Source organism: Coregonus lavaretus (assembly GCF_964263955.1).
Source record: "Coregonus lavaretus genome assembly, chromosome: 13".
Taxonomy (NCBI): domain Eukaryota; kingdom Metazoa; phylum Chordata; class Actinopteri; order Salmoniformes; family Salmonidae; genus Coregonus; species Coregonus lavaretus.
This window is the reverse complement of record NC_140000.1, coordinates 2,335,648-2,353,816: the sequence shown is the minus strand read 5'-3', so window position 1 is coordinate 2,353,816 and position 18,169 is coordinate 2,335,648. Positions and strand designations below refer to the sequence as shown.

The following is an 18,169-nucleotide window of genomic DNA, read 5'->3' as shown; positions in this document are numbered from 1 at the left end:
TGAAGTGTGTGTGTGAAATGTGTGTGTGTAGTGTGAAATGTGTGTGTGTAGTGTTAAGTGTGTGTGTGTAGTGTGAAGTGTGTGTGTGTGTGAAATGTGTGTGTGTGTGGGTGTAGTGTGTGTGTGTGTAGTGTGTGTGTAGTGTGAAATGTGTGTGTGTGTAGTGTGTGTGTGTAGTGTGTGTGTGTGTGTGTAGTGTGTGTGTGTGTGTAGTGTGTGTGTAGTGTGTAGTATGTAGTGTGTAGTGTGTGTAGTGTGTGTGTGTGTGTGTGTAGTGTGTGTGTGTAGTGTGTAGTGTGTGTAGTGTGTGTGTGTAGTGTGTGTGTGTAGTGTGTAGTGTGTGTAGTGTGTGTGTGTAGTGTGTAGTGTGTAGTGTGTGTGTGTAGTGTGTAGTGTGTGTAGTGTGTGTAGTGTGTAGTGTGTGTAGTGTGTGTAGTGTGTAGTGTGTGTGTGTAGTGTGTAGTGTGTGTAGTGTGTGTGTGTAGTGTGTAGTGTGTAGGGTGTGTAGTGTGTAGTGTGTGTGGTGTGTAGTGTGTAGTGTGTAGTGTGTAGTGTGTGTAGTGTGTAGTGTGTGTGTGTGTAGTGTTAGTGTGTGTAGTGTGTAGTGTGTAGTGTGTAGTGTGTGTGGTGTGTAGTGTGTAGTGGTGTAGTGTGTGTGGTGTGTAGTGTGTAGTGTGTAGTGTGTAGTGTGTGTAGTGTGTGTAGTGTGTAGTGTGTGTAGTGTGTAGTGTGTAGTGTGTGTAGTGTGTAGTGTGTAGTGTGTGTGTGTAGTGTGTAGTGTGTGTGGGTAGTGTGTAGTGTGTAGTGTGTGTGTGTAGTGTGTAGTGTGTAGGTAGTGTGTAGTGTGTAGTGTGTGTGTGTGTAGTGTGTAGTGTGTAGTGTGTAGTGTGTGTGTGTAGTGTGTAGTGTGTGTGGGTAGTGTGTAGTGTGTAGTGTGTGTGTGTAGTGTGTAGTGTGTGTAGTGTGTGTGTGTAGTGTGTGTGTGTAGTGTGTAGTGTGTAGTGTGTGTAGTGTGTGTGTGTAGTGTGTAGTGTGTAGTGTGTGTGGTGTGTAGTGTGTAGTGTGTGTGGTGTGTAGTGTGTAGTGTGTAGTGTGTGTAGTGTGTAGTGTGTAGTGTGTGTGTGTAGTGTGTAGTGTAGTGTGTAGTGTAGTGTGTAGTGTGTAGTGTGTGTAGTGTATAGTGTGTAGTGTGTAGTGTGTAGTGTGTATAGTGTGTAGTGTGTAGTGTGTAGTGTATAGTGTGTAGTGTGTAGTGTGTAGTGTGTAGTGTATAGTGTGTAGTGTGTAGTGTATAGTGTGTAGTGTGTAGTGTGTGTGGGGTGTAGGGTGTAGTGTGTAGTGTGTAGTGTGTAGTGTGTAGTGTGTAGTGTGTGTGGGGTGTAGTGTGTAGTGTGTAGTGTGTATAGTGTGTAGTGTGTAGTGTGTAGTGTATAGTGTGTAGTGTGTAGTGTGTAGTGTGTAGTGTATAGTGTATAGTGTGTAGTGTGTAGTGTGTAGTGTGTAGTGTGTAGTGTGTGTGGGGTGTAGGGTGTAGTGTGTAGTGTGTAGTGTGTAGTGTGTAGTGTATAGTGTGTAGTGTGTAGTGTATAGTGTGTAGTGTGTAGTGTGTGTGGGGTGTAGGGTGTAGTGTGTAGTGTGTAGTGTGTAGTGTATAGTGTGTAGTGTGTAGTGTGTGTAGTGTATAGTGTGTAGTGTGTAGTGTGTAGTGTGTAGTGTGTAGGGTACCTGTCTGAGTCTCTCCAGGCTCAGTATATTCTCCACCTCCAGAACTCCCCTGTGTGTGTAGTGTGTAGTGTGTAGTGTGTAGTGTGTGTGGGTGTAGGGTGTAGTGTGTAGTGTGTAGTGTGTAGTGTGTAGTGTGTAGTGTATAGTGTGTAGTGTGTAGTGTATAGTGTGTAGTGTGTAGTGTGTGTGGGGTGTAGGGTGTAGTGTGTAGTGTGTAGTGTGTAGTGTGTAGTGTATAGTGTGTAGTGTGTAGTGTGTGTAGTGTATAGTGTGTAGTGTGTAGTGTGTAGTGTGTAGTGTGTAGTGTGTAGGGTACCTGTCTGAGTCTCTCCAGGCTCAGTATATTCTCCACCTCCAGAACTCCCCTGTGTGTGTAGTGTGTAGTGTGTAGTGTGTGTGGGGTGTAGGGTGTAGTGTGTAGTGTGTAGTGTGTAGTGTGTAGTGTGTAGTGTGTAGTGTATAGTGTGTAGTGTGTAGTGTATAGTGTGTAGTGTGTAGTGTGTGTGGGGTGTAGTGTGTAGTGTGTAGTGTGTAGTGTATAGTGTGTAGTGTGTAGTGTGTGTAGTGTATAGTGTGTAGTGTGTAGTGTGTAGGGTACCTGTCTGAGTCTCTCCAGGCTCAGTATATTCTCCACCTCCAGAACTCCCCTGTGTGTGTAGTGTGTGTGGGGTGTAGGGTGTAGTGTGTAGTGTGTAGTGTGTAGTGTGTAGTGTGTAGTGTATAGTGTATAGTGTGTAGTGTGTGTAGTGTATAGTGTGTAGTGTGTAGTGTGTAGTGTGTAGGGTACCTGTCTGAGTCTCTCCAGGCTCAGTATATTCTCCACCTCCAGAACTCCCCTGTGTGTGTAGTGTGTGTGGGGTGTAGGGTGTAGTGTGTAGTGTGTAGTGTGTAGTGTGTAGTGTGTAGTGTGTAGTGTATAGTGTATAGTGTGTAGTGTGTAGTGTGTGTAGTGTATAGTGTGTAGTGTGTAGTGTGTAGTGTGTAGTGTGTAGTGTGTAGTGTATAGTGTATAGTGTGTAGTGTGTAGTGTGTGTAGTGTATAGTGTGTAGTGTGTAGTGTGTAGTGTGTAGGGTGTAGTGTGTAGTGTGTAGGGTACCTGTCTGAGTCTCTCCAGGCTCAGTATATTCTCCACCTCCAGAACTCCCCTGGTGTATAGTGTATAGTGTGTAGTGTGTAGTGTGTAGTGTGTAGGGTGTAGGGTGTAGTGTGTAGTGTGTAGTGTGTGGGGTACCTGTCTGAGTCTCTCCAGGCTCAGTATATTCTCCACCTCCAGAACTCCCCTGGTGTATAGTGTATAGTGTGTAGTGTGTAGTGTGTAGTGTGTAGTGTGTAGGGTGTAGGGTGTAGTGTGTAGTGTGTAGTGTGTGGGGTACCTGTCTGAGTCTCTCCAGGCTCAGTATATTCTCCACCTCCAGAACTCCCCTGTGTGTGTAGTGTGTAGTGTGTAGTGTGTGTGGGGTGTAGGGTGTAGTGTGTAGTGTGTAGTGTGTAGTGTGTAGTGTGTGTGGGGTGTAGGGTGTAGGGTGTAGTGTGTGTAGTGTATAGTGTATAGTGTGTAGTGTGTAGTGTGTGTAGTGTATAGTGTGTAGTGTGTAGTGTGTAGTGTGTAGTGTGTAGGGTACCTGTCTGAGTCTCTCCAGGCTCAGTATATTCTCCACCTCCAGAACTCCCCTGGTGTATAGTGTATAGTGTGTAGTGTGTAGTGTGTAGTGTGTAGTGTGTAGGGTGTAGGGTGTAGTGTGTAGTGTGTAGTGTGTGGGGTACCTGTCTGAGTCTCTCCAGGCTCAGTATATTCTCCACCTCCAGAACTCCCCTGTGTGTGTAGTGTGTAGTGTGTAGTGTGTGTGGGGTGTAGGGTGTAGTGTGTAGTGTATAGTGTGTAGTGTGTAGTGTGTGGGGTACCTGTCTGAGTCTCTCCAGGCTCAGTATATTCTCCACCTCCAGAACTCCCCTGGTGTATAGTGTATAGTGTGTAGTGTGTAGTGTGTAGTGTGTAGGGTGTAGGGTGTAGTGTGTAGTGTGTAGTGTGTGGGGTACCTGTCTGAGTCTCTCCAGGCTCAGTATATTCTCCACCTCCAGAACTCCCCTGGTGTATAGTGTATAGTGTGTAGTGTGTAGTGTGTAGTGTGTAGTGTGTAGGGTGTAGGGTGTAGTGTGTAGTGTGTAGTGTGTGGGGTACCTGTCTGAGTCTCTCCAGGCTCAGTATATTCTCCACCTCCAGAACTCCCCTGTGTGTGTAGTGTGTAGTGTGTAGTGTGTGTGGGGTGTAGGGTGTAGTGTGTAGTGTGTAGTGTGTAGTGTGTAGTGTGTGTGGGGTGTAGGGTGTAGGGTGTAGGGTGTAGTGTGTGTAGTGTATAGTGTATAGTGTGTAGTGTGTAGTGTGTGTAGTGTATAGTGTGTAGTGTGTAGTGTGTAGTGTGTAGTGTGTAGGGTACCTGTCTGAGTCTCTCCAGGCTCAGTATATTCTCCACCTCCAGAACTCCCCTGGTGTATAGTGTATAGTGTGTAGTGTGTAGTGTGTAGTGTGTAGTGTGTAGGGTGTAGGGTGTAGTGTGTAGTGTGTAGTGTGTGGGGTACCTGTCTGAGTCTCTCCAGGCTCAGTATATTCTCCACCTCCAGAACTCCCCTGTGTGTGTAGTGTGTAGTGTGTAGTGTGTGTGGGGTGTAGGGTGTAGTGTGTAGTGTATAGTGTGTAGTGTGTAGTGTGTGGGGTACCTGTCTGAGTCTCTCCAGGCTCAGTATATTCTCCACCTCCAGAACTCCCCTGGTGTATAGTGTATAGTGTGTAGTGTGTAGTGTGTAGTGTGTAGTGTGTAGGGTACCTGTCTGAGTCTCTCCAGGCTCAGTATATTCTCCACCTCCAGAACTCCCCTGGTGTGTAGTGTGTAGTGTGTAGTGTGTAGTGTGTAGTGTGTAGTGTGTAGTGTGTAGTGTGTAGTGTGTAGGGTACCTGTCTGAGTCTCTCCAGGCTCAGTATATTCTCCACCTCCAGAACTCCCCTGGTGTGTAGTGTGTAGTGTGTAGTGTGTAGTGTGTAGTGTGTAGTGTGTGGGGTACCTGTCTGAGTCTCTCCAGGCTCAGTATATTCTCCACCTCCAGAACTCCCCTGGTGTATAGTGTGTAGTGTGTAGTGTATAGTGTATAGTGTATAGTGTATAGTGTATAGTGTGTAGTGTGTAGTGTGTAGGGTACCTGTCTGAGTCTCTCCAGGCTCAGTATATTCTCCACCTCCAGAACTCCCCTGGTGTATAGTGTGTAGTGTGTAGTGTGTAGTGTGTGTAGTGTATAGTGTGTAGTGTGTAGTGTGTAGTGTGTAGTGTGTAGGGTACCTGTCTGAGTCTCTCCAGGCTCAGTATATTCTCCACCTCCAGAACTCCCCTGGTGTATAGTGTGTAGTGTGTAGTGTGTAGTGTGTAGTGTGTGGGGTACCTGTCTGAGTCTCTCCAGGCTCAGTATATTCTCCACCTCCAGAACTCCCCTGTGTGTGTAGTGTGTAGTGTGTAGTGTGTAGTGTGTGTGGGGTGTAGGGTGTAGTGTGTAGTGTATAGTGTGTAGTGTGTAGTGTGTGGGGTACCTGTCTGAGTCTCTCCAGGCTCAGTATATTCTCCACCTCCAGAACTCCCCTGTGTGTGTAGTGTGTAGTGTGTAGTGTGTAGTGTGTAGGGTACCTGTCTGAGTCTCTCCAGGCTCAGTATATTCTCCACCTCCAGAACTCCCCTGTGTGTATAGTGTATAGTGTGTAGGGTGTAGTGTGTAGTGTGTAGGGTACCTGTCTGAGTCTCTCCAGGCTCAGTATATTCTCCACCTCCAGAACTCCCCTGTGTGTGTAGTGTGTAGTGTGTAGTGTGTGTGGGGTGTAGTGTGTAGTGTGTGTAGTGTATAGTGTGTAGTGTGTAGTGTGTAGTGTGTAGTGTGTAGGGTACCTGTCTGAGTCTCTCCAGGCTCAGTATATTCTCCACCTCCAGAACTCCCCTGTGTGTGTAGTGTGTAGTGTATAGTGTGTAGTGTGTGTAGTGTATAGTGTGTAGTGTGTAGTGTGTAGTGTATAGTGTGTAGTGTGTAGTGTATAGTGTATAGTGTGTAGTGTGTATAGTGTGTAGTGTGTAGTGTGTAGTGTATAGTGTGTAGTGTGTAGTGTGTAGTGTGTATAGTGTGTAGTGTGTAGTGTGTAGTGTATAGTGTGTAGTGTGTAGTGTGTAGTGTATAGTGTGTAGTGTGTAGTGTGTAGTGTGTAGGGTACCTGTCTGAGTCTCTCCAGGCTCAGTATATTCTCCACCTCCAGAACTCCCCTGTGTGTGTAGTGTGTGTAGTGTGTAGTGTGTAGTGTGTAGTGTGTAGTGTGTAGTGTATAGTGTATAGTGTGTAGTGTGTAGTGTGTGTAGTGTATAGTGTGTAGTGTGTAGTGTGTAGTGTGTAGTGTGTAGGGTACCTGTCTGAGTCTCTCCAGGCTCAGTATATTCTCCACCTCCAGAACTCCCCTGTGTGTGTAGTGTGTAGTGTGTAGGGTGTAGTGTGTAGTGTGTAGGGTACCTGTCTGAGTCTCTCCAGGCTCAGTATATTCTCCACCTCCAGAACCCCCCTGTGTGTGTAGTGTGTAGTGTGTGTAGTGTATAGTGTGTAGTGTGTGTAGTGTATAGTGTGTAGTGTGTAGGGTGTAGTGTGTAGTGTGTAGGGTACCTGTCTGAGTCTCTCCAGGCTCAGTATATTCTCCACCTCCAGAACTCCCCTGTGTGTGTAGGGTGTAGTGTGTAGTGTGTAGTGTGTAGTGTGTGGGGTACCTGTCTGAGTCTCTCCAGGCTCAGTATATTCTCCACCTCCAGAACTCCCCTGTGTGTGTAGGGTGTAGTGTGTAGTGTGTAGTGTGTAGTGTGTGGGGTACCTGTCTGAGTCTCTCCAGGCTCAGTATATTCTCCACCTCCAGAACTCCCCTGTGTGTATAGTGTGTAGTGTGTAGTGTGTAGTGTGTAGGGTGTAGTGTGTAGGGTACCTGTCTGAGTCTCTCCAGGCTCAGTATATTCTCCACCTCCAGAACTCCCCTGGTGTACTGCTCTATATATGTCTGTCCATCCTGACTGTCCTCTCCGTCTCCCCTCGCTGCCATCAGGGCCAGGGTCTCTCTCTCCTCAGGCTCCTCAGACGCCTGGACACAATATTATTATATTACAATACAACACAATATTATTACATTACAATACAACACAATATTATTATATTACAATACAACACAATATTATTACATTACAATACAACACAATATGATTACATTACAATACAACACAATATTACTATATCACAATATTATTATATTACAATACAATATTATTATATTACAATACAACACAATATTATTAAATTACAATACAACACAATATTATTACATTACAATACAACACAATATTATTACATTACAATACAACACAATATTATTACATTACAATACAACACAATATGATTACATTACAATACAACACAATATTATTATATTACAATACAACACAATATGATTACATTACAATACAACACAATATGATTACATTACAATACAATATGATTACATTACAATACAACACAATATGATTACATTACAATACAACACAATATTATTATATTACAATACAACACAATATGATTACATTACAATACAACACAATATTATTATATTACAATACAACACAATATGATTACATTACAATACAACACAATATGATTACATTACAATACAACACAATATGATTACATTACAATACAACACAATATGATTACATTACAATACAACACAATATTATTATATTACAATACAACACAATATGATTACATTACAATACAACACAATATGATTACATTACAATACAACACAATATGATTACATTACAATACAACACAATATTATTATATTACAATTAGGGCTGTCAAATGATTAAAATTTTTAATCAAATTAATCAGAATTTTCAGTGGATTAATCATGATTAATCACTATTTGCAATTACACCTGAATCCTAACCATTTTTTTTCTGAAATGCATACCAAAAGATAAATAACAGGACACAGATACATAATTTTCATATTATGTCTGTTTATTAACACAGCCAAATAATGGTGTTTTAAATCAAGCTGAAACATACTACACACCATAATATTTGTCTTTGTAATGTTCCATCACTTCCTCTTTGGCATTCCTCTTAACCAGGATGTACAATTTACAGTATTCAATTGAACAGAAAGCAATAAATGTAGTCAAATCATAACAGTGACCTACCACATTTTTGCACAATTTGAGTCATCTGTGGAAAAAAACATTTTCAATAAAACTTTTAAATCAAACCAAAGAACAATATTTTACCTTTTCCTCCATTCTTTAATCCAGTTGCTCAAAAATCCAGTTGCTAACTACTATAACATGTTGCACTGAAACTGGTCTTTTTGTTTGAACATCACCTTTCAAATCTACTGAGCTTCATCATCTTTCAGCCAGTTGCTGAGGCAAACTAACTTGTTCACATTTTCTGAAAGTAAAGCTGACCTTTTCTTGTTCACAATGTGACCTGCAACTGAGAAAAGTCGTTCACAGGGAACAGTGGTTGCAGGAGTGGCTAGATATTTGTGAGCTAGTGAGGCCAGCTTCTCATGGGCTCCTGAATGAGATGCCCACCACCTCAAGGGGCAGTCCTCCAATTTAATGGTGGGCTCTGCTCTGTACCTCTGTATGGCAGGTTGGACCTCTTCATCTTCTGATTCTGAATCTGAGCCCATTTGCAGAAGGCTGATTTTCTTCCTGGGTGGCCCATCATCATGTGTCTGTAAAGACCTTCTGGGTGATTCTTGTTGCAGCATCCCTTCAAGTGTGGTCCACACCTCTTCCCTGTCTGTCTTGGGCAGGCATTTCAAGTCTTTGAAACGAGGATCCAAAACTGTAGCAATCTGGAGCCATGCATTGTTGAGCTGTTCTTGACGGGATGCTAGGTCCTCCTTGAACTTGGTCTTGAATCTCACCACATATGCAGGGTCCTCATCACAGGCTTCCATCTTGAGACGCAAGTGGCAGAGAGAAGGTAGTACCACAGAACAGGAGACATAGGCCTCTCCACCCAGGAGCTCAGTTACATACCTACGCACACAAACACACACATGCACACAGAGACAGTGTATTATTAGAACAGTGGTTATCAACATATTATTATTATTATTATTATTATTATTATTATCATCATCATTATTTTTTACATAGATACATGTTATTGATATTTGACTTGGTTTAATTCATTCCAGAAAATAATCAAAGCGATGTTATTTGATAAGTTACAGACTGATTTACCTGCATGGCTCTAGAAGTGTCTCCAGCCTCTGCAGTTTATCCCACTCTGCTGCGGTCGGCAAAACGAGTTTGTGCTCCTGATTGTCCAGGGCTGCGATGACAGAATCTGACGGCCCAGCAAACGCATGTTTGGCGTTGACATGGTACTTCAAGCTTGAACAGCTCCGGTGAAATTGAAACTCCTTCTTACAAATCTTGCAAATAACCTTGTACTTGTTAACTGTACCATCATCATTCTTTTTATATTTGAATCCGTCAATAGGCCCACTTTGCTCACCTTGCTCCATCTCGCCTCTAGCTCCCAACCACTTTCCTGACCTGAATAATTTGTCACACTGCGCATGCGTGAAATGCGTTAAAAAAATTGACGTAATTAACAGCAAACAACTAATTAACGTCGTTAACGCGCTATTTTTGACAGCCCTAATTACAATACAACACAATATGATTACATTACAATACAACACAATATGATTACATTACAATACAACACAATATTATTATATTACAATACAACACAATATGATTACATTACAATACAACACAATATTATTATATTACAATACAACACAATATGATTACATTACAATACAACACAATATGATTACATTACAATACAACACAATATGATTACATTACAATACAACACAATATGATTACATTACAATACAACACAATATTATTATATTACAATACAACACAATATGATTACATTACAATACAACTGTCATGAGCCTCTCACTCCACCGGGTTACCACCTTAATTTTCTTCCACTCTGCTCACCACTCTCTCTACTCAGCCTAACTAGCTCCACCTGTCCCTGCTCTGCTCTGCTCTAATTACTCTGCCAGCTGCGCTGCATTACCCACTACCTCTCCCAGTATTTAAGGCCCTGTCTTTCAGCTCTCCGGTGTCAGATCGTCTGCAAAGCTCACACCCGGAACCTGTTTGCTCGCGCTTCTGGCTCACCCTGGTTTTGTGACCCCGGACCTGCCTGATTTTTGGATACTCTTCTGTCCCAGGAGATCCAGACCTGCTTCTGCCATTACGACTCCTGACTACTCTTCAATCCCGGTAACTCTGACCAGCCTTCTGCCTTGCTACTACGTATTTTGGATTTCCCTTGAACTGTACTGCTGCCTGGTTTCATTCCGCCCTGTTGTGTCTGTGTCTTCCCCCCCCCAGGACTTCTGGACCACCCACCACCGGCTTCATAGGACGCATCGCTGCCACTGGGGGGGGCACAGACCCAGCACATTGGACGGGATCCCTGTTACCCCTGGAGCCTTCATTCACTCCCTACTTCCCTTTTCCCTTAAGTTTTAATAAACTTTCTGGTGTGACGCAATTGTGGTCCTCTGGTCGTCTGTCTGAACCGTGACAGTACGATCTGACCATTATGGACTCAGCGCACACTTTCCCCGACATGGAAACCGATGAGCATGAGCAGCAGTTCCAGCAGCAGCAACAACAACTCGCCATGATCATTCAACTCCTCACCAACCTTACCCCAGCCAGTCTGCCCACCAGCCCTGCCCCCGAGTTACCTGCCCCGGTCATTGCAGCCGCTGCTCCGGAACCCAAGATTGGAAACCCCGAGCGGTTCAACGGCGATTCAACCCAGGTCCGGCCATTCCTGACTAGCTGCCGACTTCAGTTCTCCTTGCAGCCAAGGACCTTCGCCACGGAGGGGGCTAGAGTTGGGTATGCCATCACTCACCTGACGGGCCGAGCTCGACTCTGGGGAACAGCAGAGTTCGAACGTCAAACCCCCGCATGTGCAACCTTCGACCTGTTTGCTGAGGAGATGCTGAAGGTGTTTGACCTGGATTCACCAACCGCAGAAGCGTCTCGTGAACTGTTCAGTATTCGACAAGGCAGACGTACAGTCGCAGACCATTCCATCGACTTCCGAACCCTGGCTAGACGAAGTTCTTGGAACACACCATCGTTGGTGGACGCGTTCTTCCATAGTTTGGCTGACTATATCAAGGACGAGTTGGTCTCCCATGAACTGCCTTCCACTCTTGATGAAGCCATCGCACTGACTGTCAGGATCGACAGAAGGATACAGACCCGTCGTCGTGAGAGGGGGCGCCAAGGTCCACCTACTACCGGCATTCGGAGAGATCCGACTGGGCTCCTGTCATCTACTGCCACTCACCCAGGTCAGCTTGATCAGTCTGAGCCTATGGAGATTGGGCGAGCCTCTCTCACTCCTGCAGAGCGCCAGCGCCGCTTCACCTCAAACCTCTGCCTCTATTGTGGAGGTGATGGACATCGTGTGGTAACCTGCCCTTTAAAGGGCCGAAGCTCACCGGGCATAGGGGGAGTCCGGTTGAGTTCAATGACCATCCAGTCCTCCGACCGCAAACCCCTGCTGCAAGTTCACCTCCGCCTCTCTGACTCAACTCACACCCTGGCTGCTCTGGTGGATTCTGGCGCCGAAGCCAACATAATGGACATCAAGCTGGCACGCCAACTGGGACTGGAGAACCTCCGTTTGACACCTCCTATTCCTGCCCGGGCACTGGACGGACACTTACTCGGATCGGTCACTCATGTCACGGCCCCGGTCTCGATGGGTCTGTCCGGAAACCATCAAGAAACTATCCAGTTTCACCTGCTCCCCTCTCCAGGCCAACCCCTCATCCTGGGTTACCCATGGCTCCGCCGGCACAACCCTCAGCTCGACTGGGTGACCGGGGTGATCAGGGAGTGGGGAGAGGACTGCCACCGAACCTGCCTGCTTGCTGCCGCACTACCCCCTCGGCCAGTACCTACTAACTCCGCTCCTGACCTCTCCAATGTCCCAGAATGCTACCATGGTCTCAGAGAGGTGTTTAACAAAGCAAGAGCCACATCTCTGCCCCCTCACCGACCGTACGACTGTGCCATCGACCTCCTCCCTGGAACAGCCCCTCCAAAGGGTCGTCTTTATTCGTTGTCTGCTCCTGAAAGAAAGTCCATGGAGGACTACATCAATGGCTCTCTGTCCGCAGGATTAATCCGTTCATCTTCATCTCCTGCTGGTGCTGGCTTCTTCTTTGTGGGGAAGAAGGACGGATCTCTTCGCCCCTGCATCGACTACAGGGGACTCAACGACATCACAGTGAAGAACCGTTACCCTCTGCCTCTGCTCACCTCTGCTTTTGAGTTGCTCCAGGGAGCCACTGTTTTTACCAAGTTGGATCTCAGAAACGCTTACCACCTAGTGCGGATCCGGGAGGGAGATGAATGGAAAACCGCATTCAATACACCAACAGGCCACTACGAGTATCTGGTTATGCCTTTTGGCCTCACCAATGCTCCTGCTGTGTTCCAGGCTCTAGTGAATGATGTACTGCGGGACATGTTAAACAAGTTTGTCTTCGTTTACCTGGATGACATCTTAATCTACTCCAGAAACCTGTCTGAACACACCCGCCATGTCCAGCAAGTCCTTCATCGTCTTCTGGAGAATTCCCTCTACGCCAAGGCAGAGAAATGTGAGTTTCACGTCAAGACAGTGGCCTTCCTGGGGTACATAGTGGCAGAGGGAAGTATCCAAATGGATCCTGCCAAAGTATCAGCAGTCACTTCATGGCCAGTTCCGGAGAACAGAAAGAAGCTGCAACAGTTTCTGGGGTTTGCTAACTTCTATAGAAAGTTTATCCGGAACTACAGTACCGTTGCTGCCCCTCTCACTGCTCTAACCAGCACCAAGCAACCCTTCACCTGGACCCCAGCAGCCGACAAAGCCTTCAGTACCCTCAAGGTGAGGTTCACCTCCGCTCCCATCCTCCAGATGCCTGATGTGGACCGGCAATTCATTGTGGAGGTGGACGCCTCGGATGTGGGAGTTGGTGCTGTGATTTCTCAGTGGGCTGCGGAGGATAGGAAGCTCCATCCCTGTGCCTTTTTCTCACGTCGGTTGTCCCCCTCTGAGTGCAATTACGACATAGGGAACCGTGAGCTGCTGGCTGTGAAGCTTGCCTTGGAGGAGTGGCGTCACTGGCTGGAGGGGTCCACCATTCCATTTCTCGTTTGGACCGATCATAAGAACTTGGAGTACATCCGCACGGCCAAACGGTTGAACTCCAGGCAGTCCCGCTGGGCCCTGTTCTTCACCAGGTTTAATTTCACTCTGTCATACCGGCCTGGATCACGCAACACCAAGCCAGACGCCCTCTCCCGTCAATTCCAGAAGGATGACACCCCCTCCAAGGACCCTGTGTCGATTCTGCCAAGTCCCTGCATCGTTGCAGCTCTGACCTGGGCTGTTGAAGAACAGGTGCTGGAGGCTCTCCGTAACCAGCCAGGTCCCAGCACTTGCCCAGCTGACCGCCTTTTTGTCCCCGAAGACCTGAGGTCCCAGGTCGTTCAGTGGGGACATGACTCCCGCCTAGCTTGTCACCCTGGCTCCACCCGCACTTACAACCTGCTCGCCCAGAGGTTCTGGTGGCCCTCTCTGAGGAAGGATGTACGGGAATTCGTCCAAGCCTGCCCCATCTGCAACCAACACAAGTCGTCCTGCCAGCCCCCAGCCGGATTGCTGCAGCCCCTGCCTGTGCCCAGACGTCCCTGGTCTCACATCGCCCTTGACTTTGTCACGGGGCTGCCCCCTTCAAGTGGCATGACCGTCATTCTCACCATAGTTGACCGTTTCAGCAAGATGGCACACTTCATTCCCCTCCCCAAGCTCCCAACCGCCAAGGAGACCGCCCAGGTGGTCCTGGAACACGTCTTCCGGATCCACGGACTGCCAAAGGATGTAGTTTCTGACCGTGGTCCACAATTCTCCTCCGCTTTTTGGAAGGAGTTCTGTCACCTGCTGGGAGCCACAGTCAGTCTGACTTCCGGATTCCATCCCCAATCCAATGGGCAGTCAGAGCGGGCTAATCAGGAGCTCGAGAAGGCACTGCGATGCATGACTTCACGCAACCCCCACTCCTGGTCGCAGCAATTGACATGGGTGGAGTACGCACACAATTCTCTGACCTGCTCTGCCATCGGTATGTCCCCTTTCCAATGTGTTTATGGATACCAGCCTCCTCTATTTGCCAGCCAGGAAGAGGAGGTTACTTGCCCATCTGCACTTGCTTTTGCCCGTCGATGTCGCCGCACCTGGTCACAAGCCCGAGCCACACTCCTCAGATCCGTTGCCAGCTACACTACCGGGGCCAACCGTCGGAGAATTCCTGCTCCCACCTACCATGTTGGTCAAAGGGTGTGGTTGTCATCGAAGAACCTGCCACTCAGGGTGGAGTCGCAGAAGCTGGCACCTCGGTTCATTGGCCCATTCCCTATCATAAGAGTGATTAGCCCAACTGCTGTCCGGCTCCAACTGCCTAATTCCCTGAGGGTGCACCCCACTTTCCATGTGTCTAAGATTAAGCCCATCCATGAGAGTCCGCTGGTCCCTGCTGCGCCTTGTCCTCCTCCTCCACGGCTCGTCGATGGTGGTCTGGTTTACACCGTCCGCCGCCTGCTTCGGTCCAGACGGAGGGGTAGGGGTCTCCAGTACCTCATTGACTGGGAGGGCTATGGACCTGAGGAAAGGACCTGGGTGCCAGCTAGTCGGATTGTGGATAGGACTCTCATCACCGCTTTCCACCAACGGCATCCTGATCAACCTGCAATCCGTAGGGGCCGCCCCAGAGGGGTCCCTAACCGTCCTGCCCGCTCGGCTTCCTGTCCTGTGCCTGATCCTGTCTCGGGACCTGTCCCATCTCCCGACCACGGCCCTCCGGCTTCCTCCGAGGATGAGGACGTTCACTCGGACCGTTCGGAGGAGTTCTAGCCCTCCTCCGGCTCCCCTCCTCCCGCCCGGCGTGGTGTTGCTCTTGGGACTTCTGGGGCCGTCCCTTGGGGGGGGGGTTCTGTCATGAGCCTCTCACTCCACCGGGTTACCACCTTAATTTTCTTCCACTCTGCTCACCACTCTCTCTACTCAGCCTAACTAGCTCCACCTGTCCCTGCTCTGCTCTGCTCTAATTACTCTGCCAGCTGCGCTGCATTACCCACTACCTCTCCCAGTATTTAAGGCCCTGTCTTTCAGCTCTCCGGTGTCAGATCGTCTGCAAAGCTCACACCCGGAACCTGTTTGCTCGCGCTTCTGGCTCACCCTGGTTTTGTGACCCCGGACCTGCCTGATTTTTGGATACTCTTCTGTCCCAGGAGATCCAGACCTGCTTCTGCCATTACGACTCCTGACTACTCTTCAATCCCGGTAACTCTGACCAGCCTTCTGCCTTGCTACTACGTATTTTGGATTTCCCTTGAACTGTACTGCTGCCTGGTTTCATTCCGCCCTGTTGTGTCTGTGTCTCCCCCCCCCAGGACTTCTGGACCACCCACCACCGGCTTCATAGGACGCATCGCTGCCACTGGGGGGGGCACAGACCCAGCACATTGGACGGGATCCCTGTTACCCCTGGAGCCTTCATTCACTCCCTACTTCCCTTTTCCCTTAAGTTTTAATAAACTTTCTGGTGTGACGCAATTGTGGTCCTCTGGTCGTCTGTCTGAACCGTGACAACAACACAATATGATTACATTACAATACAACACAATATGATTACATTACAATACAACACAATATTATCATATTACAATACAACACAATATGATTACATTACAATACAACACAATATGATTACAATAAGGATTACACCCTTTGATGGGGTGAAGTTGTCCTGTCCCCTTAGCAGAAAAACACCCCCAAAGCATAATGTTTCCACCTCCATGTTTGACGGTGGGGATTGTGTTCTTGGGGTCATAGGCAGCATTCCTCCTCCTCCAAACACGGCGAGTTGATTTGATGCCAAAGAGCTCGATTTTGGTCTCATCTGACCACAACACTTTCACCCAGTTCTCCTCTGAATCATTCAGATGTTCATTGGCAAACTTCAGAAGGGCCTGTATATGTGCTTTCTTGAGCAGGGGGACCTTGCGGGCGCTGCAGGATTTCAGTCCTTCACGGCGTAGTGTGTTACCAATTGTTTTCTTGGTGACTATGGTCCCAGCTGCCTTGAGATCATTGACAAGATCCTCCCGTGTAGTTCTGGGTTGATTCCTCACCGTTCTCATGATCATTGCAACTCCACGAGGTGAGATCTTGCATGGAGCCCCAGGCCGAGGGAGATTGACAGTTCTTTTGTGTTTCTTCCATTTGCGAATAATCGCACCAACTGTTGTCACCTTCTCACCAAGCTGCTTGGCGATGGTCTTGTAGCCCATTCCAGCCTTGTGTAGGTCTACAATCTTGTCCCTGACATTCTTGGAGAGCTCTTTGGTCTTGGCCATGGTGGAGAGTTTGGAATCTGATTGATTGATTGCTTCTGTGGACAGGTGTCTTTTATACAGGTAACAAACTGAGATTAGGAGCACTCCCTTTAAGAGTGTGCTCCTAATCTCAGCTCGTTACCTGTATAAAAGACACCTGGGAGCCAGAAATCTTTCTGATTGAGAGGGGGTCAAATACTTATTTCCCTCATTAAAATGCAAATCAATTTATAACATTTTTGATATGCGTTTTTCTGGATTTTTTTATTGTTATTCTGTCTCTCACTGTTCAAATAAACCTACCATTAAAATTATAGACTGATCATTTCTTTGTCAGTGGGCAAACGTTCAAAATCAGCAGGGGATCAAATACTTTTTTCCCTCACTGTATACCATGCGGATCCCGTACACACGACTAATAACATAATATGTAATGCACATCAACTCGGTACTGGTACTTCCTGTATATAGACATGTTATTTTCTACTTCCTGTATATAGACATGTTATTTTCTACTTCCTGTATATAGACATGTTATTTTCTACTCCCTGTATATAGACATGTTATTTTCTACTCCCTGTATATAGACATGTTATTTTCTACTCCCTGTATATAGCCATGTTATTTTCTACTCTCTGTATATAGACATGTTATTTTCTACTCCCTGTATATAGACATGTTATTTTCTACTTCCTGTATATAGACATGTTATTTTCTACTCTCTGTATATAGACATGTTATTTTCTACTCCCTGTATATAGACATGTTATTTTCTACTTCCTGTATATAGCCATGTTATTTTCTACTCTCTGTATATAGACATGTTCTTTTCTACTTCCTGTATATAGCCATGTTATTTTCTACTCCCTGTATATAGACATGTTATTTTCTACTTCCTGTATATAGCCATGTTATTTTCTACTTCCTGTATATAGACATGTTATTTTCTACTTCCTGTATATAGCCATGTTATTTTCTACTTCCTGTATATAGCCATGTTATTTTCTACTCCCTGTATATAGACATGTTAGTTTCTACTCCCTGTATATAGCCATGTTATTTTCTACTTCCTGTATATAGACACGTTATTTTTACTCATTATTGTTGTTCGTTATTCACTGTGTATTTATTCCTCATGTCACTAATTCAAATGTTTAAAAAATGTAATAATATTTCTCTCTGCATTGTTGAAAAGGACCCGTAATTAAGCATTTCACTGTTAGTCTACACCTGTTGTCTACGAAGCATGTGACACATAACCTTTGATTTGATATCAATTAGAACTATCCAATAAACCAAAAACATGTGACAAGTGGGACTCCCCCACTCCTTCAAAAATTTTTATCAACAAGACCTTTAATGTACCATTATCCCTGGATACCAAAAATGAAATACAAATAGTTTCTAACTTTATTTGGTTACTAGTCCATTTTGGACACATTATCTACTATATTGAACACAGTAACAGTGAAGTTGTTTACCTTTGGTATATTAGACAGAATCTCATAAGTGACTCCACAGGAGTACAGCGTGTTCTTCAAGGACATCCTCCTCTTCAGACTCTGGGTGAAGCTCTATGGCAGAGAAAAACAACATGGTGGATCAGTACTGAGCACAGTACATCACAGACGAGACATTAAAATATACAATATGTTATGGCATCCTCATGAAAGCCTTTCTGTTCTGCACACTGAGTCACAGGCTGCCAGACAGAGAGAGTTACAGGGCCAGATTCCCGGACAGAGGTGAAACCTAGTCCTAGCATGCCTTTTAGTCCAGGACTAGGCTTCATCTGGGTCGGGCTTAATGTGCTGTCAGCCATGTCAGTAGGCACCAGACCGTTCCAGTCAGTGCTGACCTGTTTG

General features: G+C 46.3%; 1 protein-coding gene across 1 annotated transcript in view; it reads right to left on the bottom strand.

The window, feature by feature from the left end:
• The window catches only part of LOC311139281 (kinesin-like protein KIF13A), a gene marked incomplete at its 5' end in the record, with an annotated part of 125,731 nt that overhangs the window by 6,505 nt on the left and 101,057 nt on the right, over nt 1-18,169 (bottom strand). The window contains 2 exons of the mRNA XM_084174167.1: nt 6,714-6,866; nt 17,786-17,878. Of these exons, the coding sequence (XP_084030293.1) occupies nt 6,714-6,866; nt 17,786-17,878 (246 nt within the window). The remainder of the gene's footprint in view (nt 1-6,713; nt 6,867-17,785; nt 17,879-18,169) is intronic.